This window comes from Schistocerca nitens, chromosome 5 (genome assembly GCF_023898315.1).
Source record: "Schistocerca nitens isolate TAMUIC-IGC-003100 chromosome 5, iqSchNite1.1, whole genome shotgun sequence".
Lineage (NCBI taxonomy): Eukaryota > Metazoa > Arthropoda > Insecta > Orthoptera > Acrididae > Schistocerca > Schistocerca nitens.
The window spans coordinates 606,007,294-606,024,892 of NC_064618.1; the positions used below are offsets into that span (position 1 = coordinate 606,007,294).

The following is a 17,599-nucleotide window of genomic DNA, read 5'->3' on the forward strand; positions in this document are numbered from 1 at the left end:
AGATGATAGCAGAGGCACTTTACAGCATATTTCTCCATGCAACATCACTTTATAAACTAAGTTTTCACTGCAAACAGGATTTCACGTGGGTGCAAGAAGGGTAAATTTGAAACTACATATCTCCCAAACAGATAAAAGATACGAAGAAAATTTTCAAGGTTATTCAAGATTGGGATCTTAGAAATACATTATAAAAATTATAGCCATTTGCTGTGCATAGCTGTCTCGGAAACTGTGGCTAGGTTTTGGTCCACTGGTGACAGCAAAAATATAGTACAATCAATTTTTTTTTTTTTTTTTTTTTTTTTTGGGGGGGGGGGGGGGAGGGGGGTCTGAGGTACTACTCATACTCATTACCTAATGGCACTAAGTCCTATCAAACCCACTGTAGACCGCAACAAATGTAAAAAGAACTAACAGATTTGCTTCATTTGCCTAAGCAGGAGGGAGTGTGTAATACTCATGCATTGGCCCCTTTCCTGTAGGATAGTGACACTAAGACAATCCTTCTGTTGGGTATAAAAGTGGTCCTCAGACCAAGGGCTATCAAAACACTCGATTCCACATTTTTGTCACCAACAGAACCTGAGGTATGTGTAACAGAAAATCCTGTTTTTATGCAAGGCATTTTGGAACATATTAGGGACAATGTTGTTGTATGCACACCGATTTAAGGTGCAAAAGTGTTACTTTTACAATTACTTCATAAAACCTACTATGTCACTCAATAGTAAAAATCAAGCAAGGCAGCACAAGTTCAGAATTAAATGCATGTGGAAGAAACTGAGGTACAGAGCACGCAAATATTATGGAAAGAGACATGGTGGTAATACTAATGATAAAATAAACGTGTCCTATAGCAGCTTTCATTGAATTTAAAATTAATTCCAACCTTGCAGTATAATCTTCAGCATAATACAAGCAAGCAGAAAACACTTCTTTACAACCCCTGGGAATCCATGTACAGTACAACATGTGCAATGAGAGGAAGTAAATGATTATTCGCCATCATTCAATTACAATTGGAGGGAATAAAAGAGTAATCCAAATACTAAGTACTGCCAATGTCTCCCACTCAAGTTAAAAATACCACATAGTGTACACTAACATTCACATCCATCTTGTTTTCTTCAACATTTAGAGTCCTTTCACTTACAGAAAGCATTAGCGTAAGTTTCATATGATTGTCTATGGACTCAGATATCAAAAATTTGAGAGTTACATATAATCTCATGTGAAAAGTCAGAAGTAATATACAAAGTTGATAAAATTTGCATCTGAATATTCTAAGAAGAGGCTCAATGTCTTTTTTAGAAGTAACTGTTATCTTCACACATGAACTGCTTCTGCCAGTTAATAAGTAACTTGACCCATTCCAGATAACTGAAGGCTCTCTTTCATGATGGGACTTCAGGGAAACAATGCGTGAAGAATAAATGAAAGAATTATTGATATCATTGGACATATGATGTTCTCAGTATAGTCAGCACTATATTATCATTTATAATATGCTCTTCAGCACTGTTAATGTATTTATTGCACCTGCAAGAAATGAAGAGCTCAAAATATTAACAACAGCAAATCACATGTTACTATTCTATGAATCCCGCAAAAGGAATTATCTCAGGTTGGTAATTACATCCATACACAACAGTACAATGTGTCTTCTCTCTCAACTAAACAACCAACAAAAGACCAAAATCTTATAACAAGTGGAATTTTATTCACAAATATCTATAATATTTGATTTTTTACACATAGTTGGAATAGCCTTTCCCCCCAGGAATCATTTAACAGTTTACATACAGTACATCTGAAATACAATGACTTAATACAGTATGCACAATGTGCTGTGACAGTACTTCTTACCCTCTTTGCACCAAATAAAAACAAGATACGATTTTAGAATTAAAAAAATGTAGAACATATCAATTAGAAATAACAGGTAAAAAGCTTATAGTGAATGTTGAACGTATTTTGTGCAAAATACTACCCCTTCTTCACGTTATGTTTTACAGGTAGAGCATTACAAAAGCAAATAGTGAAAAATAGTGAGGACTGGAAAAATAGAAAAAAAATTAAAAATGGGCAAATCTTCAGTGAGGGGGCGTGGGGGATGACTACCTAAAACTCAAGTTTGAATATGATGAGACAATGGTATGATCAACTGTGATGTCTCCACTCATGCCTGTTTTACAACTGACAAAGGGACAGTAATGATGTTTATAAAGACAGAGCACTGCTGATTTCTGACAGTAACAGAAAAATATTTGCCACAGTCTTATGGAATGAACAAGTGTAATATCCACCCAAAATGATTTTAAAAAAATAGAATGAAGGGTTTTAATCAGAATGTCAACCAGACTAAATTTGTCTCCTCTTGATTATGACACTAGTATTTAAATGTTTTGTTACATATCATTAGATTCACTTCATAAACTGGCAGTCAAAACACCACTACCAATATTTAAAACTACTGGAAAGGTCCATTCCCCATTCATTTTATTTTTCTTGGTGCAAAAACTTTTTTGTTGACATATAAATACCATACATTCTTATTACTCAGTACCGCAAATGGCAAACTGTATTAAAGAGGCAAAATATGAGTAGTTTATTTATTTATTTTTTTTACTGTAATAGTGTTGCATTCACAAATTACGTATACAACAACTTCTATTTGATATAATAATAATTCAGTTGCTATACACACATGCAATGCAATACCAGCAAAGGGCAAAATGAAAATGCACAGCTTCAGTCAGTGAACAGGAGCAGAGAAATCATAACATGATTGGTAGAAGCAAAGGATTTTGGTCATTTTAAGAGTGTTTGCCAGAAGATGCATTCAATATACTCCAAAAAGTAAATTTGTCTCATGGGCTGCATGTTTTGATATATTTATGAAAATAAAACTGATTACTGAAAATGATTTAAAATTCACAACTGAAGATTTAACATTAAATCATTTTTCCTTTTTCTAAAATAGTTACAACAGTCTAAGAACTATTGTATCTATTATATCACACTAAAAATGGATTGCTTCAAGCAAACGTGATTACCTTGATCTCTGCCTCTTCTTATCAAATGCACGAAAAGACACAATTTTTTCAAAAACACTCAAATTCCAAATTGATAGCATCCCTTGAAGGAACCTATCAATTCAGCTAAAGTGTTAAGCAAACATGTGATTTCCAGTTACAAAGAATCATGAAAGGACATAGTTATTTTCTTACAAATGTGTTAAGATCAAAAGTCGTGCAACACAAATAAATTGTAAGATATTACTCCAGTTTAAACAAACCACATGGATTTTCATTGAGTAATAAATGACAGAAATGCTTCCAGAGTCACAAGTTATTGCTCTCAGACTAGACAAAGGAAGGGAGAGAAGAGAGATGGAAATTGTTTAAGACATTTGTGAAATTTGAATTTTGGTAGTAGAATAATTATTTTAAACTTACTGGGAATGCAGCAAGGCAGTATAATGGTTAACATCAAACACCTCATATTTTAAATCACCTATAATTATGAAAGGTGAAGCAGCTCAGGAAAAGTTACCCAAAGTGTTAATGACAATATTACGGAAAGGATAGACTGCTACTGACCATAAAGTGGAGATGTTGAGTCACAGTCATCACCTCCACTACATGGTGAGTAGCAATCTACCCTTTTCATAATATTGCCATTCCATTCTGGATTTTCCACTGTTTGATTTAGCCCAAAGTGTTAGATTTGTAGGCAAAGAATATTTTCACCAAAATCAACTTCTTTCTTAAAAAGCTTCAATTATCAGGAATTAAGTTACAGATGCTACATAATAAAGGAGAGCACTTTCTCTTCTTGCAACTTGTCCCCTTAATTATGAAACTGTTTGTGTTTTCAAAACTTTTGTCCTGTGATTAGGTTCCTGATGGCTCAACTTGTATCTTGTAAGCTAAATGAAAGTACTTGACAACACTAATAGTGGTACTGTAGATACTCAACAAATTTTCATGCAAAAAAAAGAAAACACTAATTCAATTCGATTACATTCCAAATTCTAATACCAGAGAATTTTGCCCAAGCACATAGCAGGGAGATAAGTTTGTGACAAAGCCAAAAGAGTTTTAACAAATAAAACTGTTTTATGCATACCTTGCATTTCCTACTAACCCTAAACTGTACATTTCTGCATCATTTTGAAGCATTATTTACATTGCTGACTAATACAAAATTTAGCTGTATGACTTCCCAAACAAGCCATTAACCTGCATACTACATTAGGTTCTTGAATCCTATTTATTTTAATGGTTGAAAGAAAAGTACTAAAATACTGGTGAATCATAAACTCCATTTTCTGCAACAAAAAGAGCATTTCACTCAAATTATAAAGAAAAAATTATTCAAATAAGAAGTTAAGAAAATAATAAAATTTTGGGAAATACACTAAAAACTAATCAAAAACAAAGAAAACAGTAATGAAGAATAAAAATGAACACCTCTTTTTCTAAAACCTAAAAGACCACTTACAAATGGAACTAAAATTTGTTGTACAAAAGTCATTAGACCTTATACCAACTTCACTTAAATTAATTGCATGCTCTATTTGCACAGTATTGTAAGGCAGAAAATAGCTATATACAAGATGGAAGTACAAATAAAGAATCCAAACAAACACCACAAATACATGCAATTCAATGTATGGGTACTAGAAACCTAAAGTATAACACGGTTTCATTAATAGGCAAATTCAATGTAAAGAAAGAAAACTGAATAATTTTTGCTTCCAACTAATAGTTAACTAGTGTTAACTATTTGAGGAGTATACTAATCACTGCATTGAAATGCTATCAGATGTGCATTTGTTGTGGAATAAACAATCAGAGTGCTGAAAGTTTTGCAAAAAAACATTATTATTGGTATGAATGAATGACAAGTGTACACCCTGAAATTAAGACAAGAAAATGCAATTTTAATGTTTTCTGAGCAGACATCTTTTGTGTACACACAAACTCATACTTTACACAATGTAATATCACATGGCAGATGTGGTACACACCAAACTGATTAAAACAACCAATGAAAAATTGCACATATGAAAAATGCAATGAAGTTTTCATTACCTTTTCTGCTTACGTGACGCTCAAAAAACTAGTTTCCAATGAACTCTGACACTACATTGATGCTGAATTAAATAAATGCAACTCCCAGTTAACGCTGCCATCTCTTCCCTAAATACAGAAATATCTCTGAAACAAACAGAAATACAGCACATTATGACATACTGAAATTAAATCATTTCAATTTTAAGAATGAGTATTTAACAAAACTGTATAAAAAAACTTCATATACACACAGCACTTTCTGTAAGATAACTCATCCTAAATCAGACAGACTGCAAGATATATTTCAGTAATGTGTAAACAATAGACCTGTCTGCTATGTACTGAAGACTGCAGAAAACTGAAAACAGTTAAAATTTTCAAATTCTAGCTTTCAATCATTTATTTGTAAAATGAAAATTTATTTCCCTTTTTCTACACATAAATGTAAATTTGTGAGTAAGCAGTATCATTATAATGAAACAATTTAAATAGCATATTAACAAGAACACTGGGAAATAAACCACACACACACACACACACACACACACTTAAAAATTTATTGAGGCACTCAACCCTACGGTTACAGCCTGCCTTACAAAATTGTCAGTGACTACAGTTCAAATGTTTAAAGGTATGAGACAAGTTCAAATAAAATTCCACTCACAATCAATTGAACATTTGCACTCAGTCAGCCAGTCAACCAATCACCTTACTGAAAAAAAGCTCAACAGAGACGAGGCTAAAACAGTAACAGAGTTAAGTGTGGCTGGATGAGCACTCACAAAAAATGAACAAACCAGCCACTATGACAACATACCAAACTATCTTCCTAATTAACTTAGGAAATTGTTACACACAATTAAAAAAAATTAACCTTATCTGACTCAGTAAGTTAAAATAGAGAGCAGATAAAAAGGTAAGCTAGTTGCTGCCCTCATCACAACACAAAACACATTTTTTTAAAATATGTCTCACAGAATTCACAACACGAAATACTGCACAATGGTGCCCTATTGAGCTGTAGGACTCCTTACTTCATAGGCCAGTTGATAGACCGGGGATGATTCAGGGCTTCATTTCACATCTGTGGCTGGAAGATACAATGCTGAGGTCAGATGAATTGTTGGTTGCCTTCATCAACTGTGGTTTGTTATTAGTCACTTACATGACTCTGTGCTTCAACAGTGGCATCGTGGCATATGGAGGGCTTTACATTGTGCCACATCACATAGCAAACAGACCTCCTAGGCTACTGCAACTATCACTTGTTTTTGACTTTATTTCCCATGGGGGCCGTTATCCAGTAGAATATTAACTCCTTCCTAGATGTTGTACGTGAATGAGTCCATCCTAGATAAACTGCACAAACCTCTTGATGGAGCATGTGCTGTGTGACTTTCATTGCAGTCTGGGAGTTTGAACAGAGGAAAAAATTCATAACTGAAATGCTATCATCTGCCCCATGTCCTCAAGATCACAGCACCCCTGCATCACAACAGACAAATTCATTTTGTAAGCAGACAAGCCTATAATGTTACTCTGCTCAGATACATAAATCTAGACTGGTACATTGCTGCAGTGCTGATTTAAAATATTATAAAATAACATTTTAAAACCATAAACTGGAACACAATTTCTCTAGCACTTAGTTCAATTAAAAATCATTTTGAGTCTCACTAGCAACTGGGACTGATTACTTACTAGCAGTAGGTAAGAACTAGTGTTTGGATTACAGTTAGTGGCACTGTCACATTTATAAGATTTATTTTTCCTCCAGTAGTTTGAAGTGTGGCTCATGGTCAAGTGATACATGATCAAGATAAATAATGAAACACATCTGACTTTACGCCAGTTACATGAGTAGTGTGATTACAAACTTCACAGGTTGTGTTTGTTGTAGCACATAAAATATAAATACAGCACTGGCATTTAGTAGCCGGTCTGGGTCCCATGTTCTTCCTCAAAGGACTGCATCTGATTTAAGCACATACCTTCTGTCTAATTACAGAGGTTTTCACAGTGATTTCTGTTTTTATTAAGATATTTTTTTGTTTGTATGTCGAGATTTTGTTATATGAAAAATTGTTTTCTTATTAACCTCTTGGAGAATTTGGTTCTGGAGTTGGGTGGCTTGTTTTCTACATTTCATATGAAATTGTGGTGTGATGTTTAACTTTATTAGCGAATTCTTTTGACTTGGACTCAAAAACGTAAGGGATTTTTATTAAATGTAAAGAATGTGTACATTTTTGTTCAACTGGTATAGAGTGGCTTTTGTAGCAATTCTTACAAATCTATTTTGGATTCACTAAATTTCATTGCTACAAGTATGAGAGGCTACAGACCAAATGTCAAGAGTCATATGTAACTGCTAGCAGGCCAAAGACGAAATTATTTTTGATTACTTTTTGCTGAGTAACAGCTTCTGAATCTCGTGGTTGTTTGGGCAAGCAATCCATATCTGACCTATCATATACAGTTTTGTCACAATGTGATTTAATTATACACTAGAAAAACAAAGTTTTACTGTAGTATAAATATGATATCACCTATTTATTAACAGGAAATGTGTGTGCACTGGCTTAAACTTTGTTTCTCTCTTCTTCTTAAAGTATCTAAATCAGCTTTTTCTCAGATGCACTGTCCACTATACATCTCTGAGAGGTGAGAACCAGTAGTGCCCGTCATATTCGTATACAGCGGGTTTCATACCATCTCTCCACAATTTTGATATATTGCCGAAAGTGCTCGCCATGTTCCTCATTAATATCATGAATTGTCAGGGAAAAGAATCAAGGTGATTGCTCAAAAAGTGAATTTTGATGCTCAACTAATACACAACCCAAATTATTGAAGTTTTCCACAGGATGCTGGCTAAACTAAAAATATGCCTTTTCTATGCCTAAGAATTTAGTAATAACCTCCTCAAATGATACCCACACCTCCTTTTCATGGACAGTAATTTTTGACTTAAAGTTTGAACCAAACATTTTTCAGATGTCAGGTTCAACTAATACTTTTTCTTTCAATTTAACTTTTGCAGAGATAATTGAAACATTCTCCACCTTTGGCTGAAGTTTTCAGAAAGTGTTTCATCTGGCCCAACTTAATGTGTCATCACGGCAAGATATTTTGTTTTATTTATTACTTTGTTTTTCATTTTTTACAAAATTTCTGCTCAAAGAGAAGAAGTGGCACAGAGTTTTCCATTATAGTTATAATGTGTACTAACCACTGTCATCAAAATTTCCACTTCATATTATTATTAACTGAAGCAGAATTTTGTGGTCTTCAGTCAAAAGAATGATTTGATGCAATTGCCAGTATACTATGCCAGTCTCATCATCTGTCTAACTACTGCAACCTCCACCCTCTTGAACATCTGCTTATCATAGTGAAGCCTTGATGTCTCTCTACATTTTTACACACCACACTCTCCTCCATTATCAAATTAATTATTCACTGATGCGTGAAAATGTGTCCTATTGACTGATCCCTTCTATTAGTCAACCTGTGCCAAAAATTCATTTTCTTTTCAATTCAGTCCAGTAACTCTTCATTAGTTTTCCAATTTACCCGTCAAGTTGTCAGCACTCTTTTATAGCACCACATTTCAAAAGCTTCTATTCTCTTCTTGTCTGAATTGTTTATCATTGACATTTCACACCCATACAAGGCTACACTCCATGCAAATATTGAATCTCAAATTTATATACAATTTTAGCATATTTCTCTTTTTCTGAGACGGTTTTCTCAGTACTGCCCATCGGCTTTATATCCTCTCTACTTTGGACATTGATATTTTGCTGTCAAATAGTGTAATGATTTACTATTTTCTATTTTTTTGTTTTCATTCGCAAATCTAGTTGCCTCAGCATTACCTGCTTTAATTTGACTGTATCTCATTGCCACTGAGTTGTTGATATTTATTTTAAAACCTTTCTGCAACATACTACTCGTTCTATTTAACTGCTCTTTAGCATCGTTTGCACCTCTGACAGAATTACAACTTCACCCACAAACAACAAAGATACTTTCTATTCTCCCTAAACTTCAATTACCTTTATAAATTTCTCTTTTTTCACCTTTATTGCTTACTCAACATACAGACTGAACAACATGGTGGATGCAATCAACACCTCTTTCACATCCTTAGATTCTCATTACTGCAGCCTAGTTTCAATACAAGCTACAGATAACTTTTATGCTCCCTGAGCTATGCCCTCCTAGCTTCAGAATTTCTAAGAAAATCTTCCAGTCAACGTTGTCCAAATCTTTCTCTAAATCTGTTGTTGTTGTCTTCAGTCCTGAGACTGGTTTGATGCAGCTCTCCATGCTACTCTATCCTGTGCAAGCTTCTTCATCTCCCAATACCTACTGCAACCTACATCCTTCTGAATCTGCTTAGTGTATTCATCTCTTGGTCTCCCTCTACGATTTTTACCCTCCACGCTACACTCCAATGCTAAATTTGTGATCCCTTGATGCCTCAAAACATGTCCTACCAACCGATCCCTTCTTCTAGTCAAGTTGTGCCACAAACGTCTCTTCTCCCCAATCCTATTCAATACCTCCTCATTAGTTACGTGATCTACCCACCTTATCTTCAGCATTTTCCTGTACAACCACATTTCGAAAGCTTCTATTCTCTTCTTGTCCAAACTAGTTATCGTCCATGTTTCACTTCCATACATGGCTACACTCCATACAAATACTTTCAGAAACGGCTTCCTGACACTTAAATCTATACTCGATGTTAACAAATTTCTCTTCTCCAGAAATGCTTTCCTTGCCATTGCCAGTCTACATTTTATTTCCTCTCTACTTCGACCATCATCAGTTATTTTACTCCCTAAATAGCAAAACTCCTTTACTACTTTAAATGTCTCATTTCCTAATCTAATTCCCTCAGCATCACCCGATTTAATTTGACTACATTCCATTATCCTTGTTTTGCTTTTGTTGATGTTCATCTTATATCCTCCTTTCAAGACACTGTCCATTCCGTTCAACTGCTCTTCCAAGTCCTTTGCTGTCTCTGACAGAATTACAATGTCATCGGCGAACCTCAAAGTTTTTACTTCTTCTCCATGAATTTTAATACCTACTCCGAATTTTTCTTTTGTTTCCTTTACTGCTTGCTCAATATACAGATTGAATAACATCGGGGACAGGCTACAACCCTGTCTCACTCCTTTCCCAACCACTGCTTCCCTTTCATGCCCCTCGACTCTTATAACTGCCATCTGGTTTCTGTACAAATTGTAAATAGCCTTTCGCTCCCGGTATTTTACCCCTACCACCTTCAGAATTTGAAAGAGAGTATTCCAGTTAACATTGTCAAAAGCTTTCTCTAAGTCTACAAATGCTAGAAACGTAGGTTTGCCTTTTCTTAATCTTTCTTCTAAGATAAGTCGTAAGGTTAGTATTGCCTCACGTGTTCCAACATTTCTACGGAATCCAAACTGATCTTCCCTGAGGTCCACTTCTACCAATTTTTCCATTCGTTTGTAAAGAATTCGCGTTAGTTTTTTGCAGCTGTGACTTATTAAACTGATAGTTCGGTCACACCTGCTTTCTTTGGGATTGGAATTATTATATTCATCTTGAAGTCTGAGGGTATTTCGCCTGTCTCATACATCTTGCTCACCAGATGGTAGAGTTTTGTCATGACTGGCTCTCCCAAGGCCATCAGTAGTTCTAATGGAATGTTGTCTATTCCCGGGGCCTTGTTTCGACTCAGGTCTTTCAGTGCTCTGTCAAACTCTTCACGCAGTATCTTATCTCCCATTTCGTCTTCATCTACATCCTCTTCCATTTCCATAATATTGTCCTCAAGTACATCACCCTTGCATAAACCCTCTATATACTCCTTCCACCTTCCCTTCTTTGCTTAGAACTGGGTTTCCATCTGAGCTCTTGATATTCATACAAGTGGTTCTCTTCTCTCCAAAGGTCTCTTTAATTTTCCTGTAGGCAGTATCTATCTTACCCCTAGTGAGACAAGCCTCTACATCCTTACATTTGTCCTCTAGCCATCCCTGCTTAGCCACTTTGCACTTTCTGTCGATCTCATTTTTGAGACGTTTGTATTCCTTTTTGCCTGCTTCATTTACTGCATTTTTATATTTTCTCCTTTCATCAATTAAATTCAATATTTCTTCTGTTACCCAAGGATTTCTATTAGCCCTCGTCTTTTTACCTACTTGATCGTCTGCTGCCTTCACTACTTCATCCCTCAGAGCTACCCATTCTTCTTCTACTGTATTTCTTTCCCCCATTCCTGTCAATTGTTCCCTTATGCTCTCCCTCAAACTCTCTACAACCTCTGGTTCTTTCAGTTTATCCAGGTCCCATCTCCTTAAATTCCCACCTTTTTGCAGTTTCTTCAGTTTCAATCTGCAGTTCATAACCAATAGATTGTGGTCAGAATCCACATCTGCCCCTAGAAATGTCTTACAATTTAAAACCTGGTTCCTAAATCTCTGTCTTACCATTATATAATCTATCTGATATCTTTTAGTATCTCCAGGATTCTTCCAGGTATACAACCTTCTTTTATGATTCTTGAACCAAGTGTTAGCTATGATTAAGTTATGCTCTGTGCAAAATTTTACAAGGCGGCTTCCTCTTTCATTTCTTCCCCCCAATCCATATTCACCTACTATGTTTCCTTCTCTCCCTTTTCCTACTGACGAATTCCAGTCACCCATGACTATTAAATTTTTGTCTCCCTTCACTACCTGAATAATTTCTTTTATCTCGTCATACATTTCATCAATTTCTTCATCATCTGCAGAGCTAGTTGGCATATAAACTTGTACTACTGTAGTAGGCATGGGCTTTGTGTCTATCTTGGCCACAATAATGCGTTCACTAAGCTGGTTGTAGTAGCTTACCCGCACTCCTATTTTTTTTTATTCATTATTAAACCTACTCCTGCATTACCCCTATTTGATTTTGTATTTATAACCCTGTAATCACCTGACCAAAAGTCTTGTTCCTCCTGCCACCGAACTTCACTAATTCCCACTATATCCAACTTTAACCTATCCATTTCCCTTTTTAAATTTTCTAACCTACCTGCCCGATTAAGGGATCTGACATTCCATGCTCCAATCCATAGAACGCCAGTTTTCTTTCTCCTGATAACGACGTCCTCTTGAGTAGTCCCCGCCCGGAGATCCGAATGGGGGACTATTTTACCTCTGGAATATTTTACCCAAGAGGACGCCATCATCATTTAATCATACAGTAAAGCTGCATGTCCTCGGGAAAAATTACGGCTGTAGTTTCCCCTTGCTTTCAGCCGTTCGCAGTACTAGCACAGCAAGGCCGTTTTGGTTAATGTTACAAGTCCAGATCAGTCAATCATCCAGACTGTTGCCCCTGCAACTACTGAAAAGGCTGCTGCCCCTCTTCAGGAACCACACGTTTGTCTGGCCTCTCAACAGATACCCTTCCGTTGTGGTTGCACCTACGGTACGGCCATCTGTATCGCTGAGGCACACAAGCCTCCCCACCAACGGCAAGGTCCATGGTTCATGGGGAGGTCTCTAAATCTACAAATGCTATAAATGCAGGTTTGACTCTGAAACTGTAGCACTAGTATTCTTTCTCGTGATCCAACATTTCTCAGGACACAAACCAATCTGATGATCCCAGATTTCAGCTTCTACCAATCTCAAAAAGTTTTCATTTCTTAGCAGCTTCACAGACTTTCATTTCTCCTCTAGCCATTCCTGTTTTGTCATTTTCCTGTCAATTTAATTTTTCTAACTTCTGCACTCCCTTTTGCCCACTCCATTTACTGTGGATTTATATTTTCACTTTTGACAATTAAATTCAGCATCTCATGTGTTATCCAATAATTTATACTGGCCCTTGTCTTTTAAACTATAGTAATTTTCTACCCTCACTATTTTCTCTCTCAAACCTACTAATCATTACTCTTCTATTGTTTACTTTTCACCTGTTTTGGTCAATCACAGCGCAATGCTCCCTTTGACACACTCAACAACTACTGTTCTTTCACAACCTCAATTGCTCGGCTTTCTGAAAAGTGGTTACTTGTCATATGTCAACCATAACCAATAACTTAGGGTCAAGAGTCCATGTTAGCCTCTGTAAATGTGATTTAGTTTTAAACCTGGTTTAGAAATCTCTGTCTTACCATTATATGATCTGCATGAAACCTTCTGGTGCCTCCAAGCCTCTTCCATATATTTAACCTTATGCAAAATATTTGCAATGATTAAACTGTGCTGTGTATAAAATTATATCAATTCATTTTCCCTGTCATTCCTTTCTCCCATCCATGACCTCTCACTATTTTTCCTTCCCTTCCTTTTACTACTATTGAATTCATCCATCACAACTAATTTTTCACCTCCCTTAATGAACTGAATAATTTATTTTATCTTATCAAACATAATTGAATCTCTTCATCATCTGCAGAGCTAGGGGACGAATACAGGATGTTTCACAATTCCTGTTACAGGCTTCTAGGTGTCACAGAGAGGATTTAATAGACAAAGATTTGATAGGAAACCCATGCCTGTAAAGGTACCATTTGGATATCAAATAAGTCTGACAATTGGATCACTTTCAAAACTCCCACTTCATGACATGCATGCAAACTGAGAAGAGGGCACAGTCATCACTCTCCTGAGTTATCGTGTCTTCTGTTTATAACGATTGCATCAGCATTCTGCTCACCCAGTAATCTGTCACTGAACAGTAAGGACGATTGAGACAGTAGGGGGTGGTGGAATACATGATCAAGTAGTGCACAGAGGTGTTGATAATATGCAATGAAACAGGACATAATGATAAGAGCTTTACAACATGTGCCTCACGAACAAACAATGAAAAGTACAACAATATTATGAAAAGGATATATTGCTATTCACCACATAGAGGAGACACTGGACTGCAGACAGGCACAACAAAGAGACTGCTACACATTTAGGTTTCAGGCAAAAGTCCATTACATACCATTTTTCTCCAGCTACAACAAAGGCTGCAAGAAACCGATATGTTTGCAATGAGGAGGGTTGACTGTGGTGCTCCACAAATGCAGTGCATTATCAGTTTTGAGGAGACTGTCCTTAGTCACACAGAAAAGAACCCAACAATGAGTGCTTGAAACGCTGCCCATGCCACCGACTTGCTACACACAAGTGTCTGGCACATTCTGTGTGACGAGTAACTCCACCCGACAGAATGTGCATGCAATGACTCCAGCAGATTTTCCACTATGGGCAATTTCTGATTGTGGCTTCTACAACATTATGTCGACATGCTCGAATTTCCATGCCATGTTCTTTCTACAGATGAAACTCACTTCACATGAAATTCAACATTGGATTGCTATCAATATAAGAGGTGAAGTCACTGTTGGTCACCTCACTGGGCTGTACATTCTTCCATTACCACCTAATGGGTCCAAACCACTTGAATTCTTGCAAGATGTACAAGTGCGGTCACTGGAAGAATTGTCACTGTCGCTACACCAGCAAATGTGGTTCCAACATGATGGTGCACCCACACATTTTGCATGTGATATCTACAGACATGGCAAAAAGTAGATAGGTCGAGGTGGACCTACTCCTTGGCCACCATGGTAGCCAGGTGTAACTCCTCTCACCTTTTACTTGTGAGGTGATATGAAGTCTCGTGTATGAGACTGCTGTACAGTCACAAGAAGATCTCTCTGAATGAGTTCTGGGTGCAGCAAAATTATTCAGCACACACTAGAGTTTGTGGACCATGTGTATGAAAGCATGCATCATAGATAAATCTTGTGCAATGACAGCAGGGCTGCTATGTGAAGCAACTCCTGTAATCCACACATCAGACCTCTGTGTGTGTGTGTGTGTGTGTGTGTGTGTGTGTGAAGCAGGGGACCTGAAAGTGATCTGATCTTCAAATTTATTTTACACCCATACAGTACATTTCTGCACATGGGTTCCTTATCAAAACTTTATGTACTATATCTCCTCTACAAACCTTAGAAGCCACTAATAGGAATTGTAAAGCAACTCGTGTACTTAAAAGCCTATCCCGAATCTTGGTGTTGTGCCTAATATTGTTATAGTAATAGTTCACTGGGCTTTTCATAGCAGTTCTGTTAATAGTATTTCAACCACATTGCTACTCTCTTATTGACTATTAAACCTACTCCTTGGTCACCCTTATTTGATTTTATGTTGATAACCCATTATTCAACTGACCACGAATCCTATTCTTCCTGCCCTCACACTTCACTACTTACCAATATATCTTATTTCTCTTACCAACACACTTGGTTAAGGGATCTAAACTTTCATGCCGAGTAGCCCCCTTCCAGAGATCCCAACTGGTGGTATGGGAAAAGGGGAGGAGGCGGGAAGGCTCACATTCTTTCTGATTTCTGAAATATTAAGAGGATGATATCATCAGTAAGGCATTGAGCAGCATGTCCTTGGGACATGTAATTACCTATTGCTATCAGATAATCACAATGCCAACACAACAAGGTTATATTTATTATTGTTACAATGTCAGATCACTCAATCCTCCATCTTCTGTCTTTGTAACCAATGAAAAGGCTGCTATCCCTGTTCAGGAATCATATGTTAGTCTGGCTTCCCCACAGATAGCCCTCCAATTTGACTGCATCTGTGATAAGATCATCTGCATCACTACGGCAAGCAAGCCAACCCATCGCAGTTTGCCATCAGATGTTTGTTTGTTTATTTAACCTGGCAAGATTAGGACCTCAGGCCCTCTCTTACATCTAACCAGGCATTCTACATATTTTGGTTTCATATGTTTTAGAAGGTATATTGAACTACATCTAGTAAAAAAAGTGAAATAAACAATTAAAAAGGTACACTTGGAAAAATACATACACGTACAGTTTATATTCAAAGATGATAAGTACTGCAACAGAGGGGGGAGAAAAACTGCACCCCCATCTTACGCTCTTTTTAATCTGGGCACTTATCCTTTGGTCTTCCTTTCTTAAAAGTTATCACTTTGTTCTTGTACACATTTTGTATTGCCTATCTTTCCCAGCAGTTTATACCCATTTTTCTGATAATTTCAAGCATCTTGCACCATTTTACATGGCTGAATGCTTTTTTTAGATGGACAATGGGTACAAACAATTAAAATTCCTGACTTTAAATGTCTGAGTAGGAAGTAAGTGGATTTCAGTCACCCTGGGAATATCTACTCTATAAGAACTGAATAAGTCTGCAAGTAGATTCCTATGGTCAAAATGCCCACTGACATTCCAGTTAATAGTAAGGAAACATGTATTTGCCTCTGAAAAAGTTGCCAAAGTTAGTGTAACGGAGCATGATTTTTGAACAGCCTCTAGTACTTGTCGCAAATGTGCTAGTGCTACACTGAGAGATTTTTTCTGGCCAAGTTAAATGATTTTATCACATCAGAAACAGAGCAATCTGATTCCAAAGGAAGGTAGCACACTAGACTGAATTGTGAAGTTTCTGACCACGACTGGCACTTTGGATTAGACAAAAGCCTACTTTTTGCAGAAATTGCAACACTACACCATTTTTATAGACAGATGCAAAGCAGTCACATGGCTTACTTTACTGTGTTTCATCCATGTACTGTAATGTCTGGGAATTGTGTAGTAGTTGCCATTTGTAGGATATTAGAAGTGATTAATCAATTAATATAAATCTGTAACATAAACACGCCATTTCTTGTGGAGTGTTTGCAACATGGCAGCACTTTCCATGATCACTGCTATGTAGGCAGATGTACTTAATTGAAACACCAGATTGTGGAACACATTGCTGATGCTCTATGTAGTCATCTGAATCACCTCTGAACTGCCTTCATCAACTTCTTCATTCGATTCTTCTTCATTTTAGCTTTAATTTATGTGGACCAATATTTGGTATCTGTCTTCATTTAGTTGAAATTTTGATCCTTCCTGTACTATTTGTGTGTAAAATCATGTTCATCATGGTCTATTTGGCCTAATTGGGCTGTCAGAATTGGAAGTCCCATGGGACACCATAAAGTACTGAGTTTGATCAAAATGGTAGTGCTTATAACAAAAAGTTAACTTATTATCTGCCTTTGTTGCTGTCTCCTCAGGCTTTTCCAACAAAAATGGCGTCCTTGCAATAAATATCCTACCTCACGCCATTGATTCTGGCTATCTCAGAATTACTAATTATAAAGTAACAAGCAACCAAAACAAGTTTCAAAGCAGATAACATATCAGTCTCATTAGCTCAGTCATTAAGAGTACTGCCTGTGAAAGACATGGCTAAAGGTTCAAATTATGGTCCAGCATATAATTTTAATTTGACAATAAGTTTAAAAATAATGAACTTATCGTTTTCTATGGTTCTGAAGTTGGGGAGTTATTCTTATGGAAAAAATAAATAATGTTTTACATAGCAAAATGTTCCACAACATGAAAGTTCGTTAGCCTGTTTAACATTATTATTATTATTATTGTGATCTTCTGTCCAAAGACTGGTCTG

At 36.5% G+C, this 17,599-nt stretch overlaps 1 protein-coding gene across 5 annotated transcripts in view; it reads right to left on the bottom strand.

Annotated features, from left to right (window-relative positions):
• LOC126259356 (INO80 complex subunit D) overlaps positions 1-17,599 on the bottom strand; it is a 234,900-nt gene that overhangs the window by 183,083 nt on the left and 34,218 nt on the right. For 4 of the 5 annotated variants that reach the window (XM_049956088.1, XM_049956087.1, XM_049956086.1 and 1 more), the window contains 2 exons: positions 5,103-5,228; positions 4,135-4,336 (listed from right to left, as the gene is read on the bottom strand). In XM_049956088.1, the coding sequence (XP_049812045.1) occupies positions 4,135-4,187 (53 nt within the window). In that variant the 5' untranslated portion in view covers positions 4,188-4,336; positions 5,103-5,228. The remainder of the gene's footprint in view (positions 1-4,134; positions 4,337-5,102; positions 5,229-17,599) is intronic. The other variant, XM_049956089.1, reaches the window with a different exon arrangement.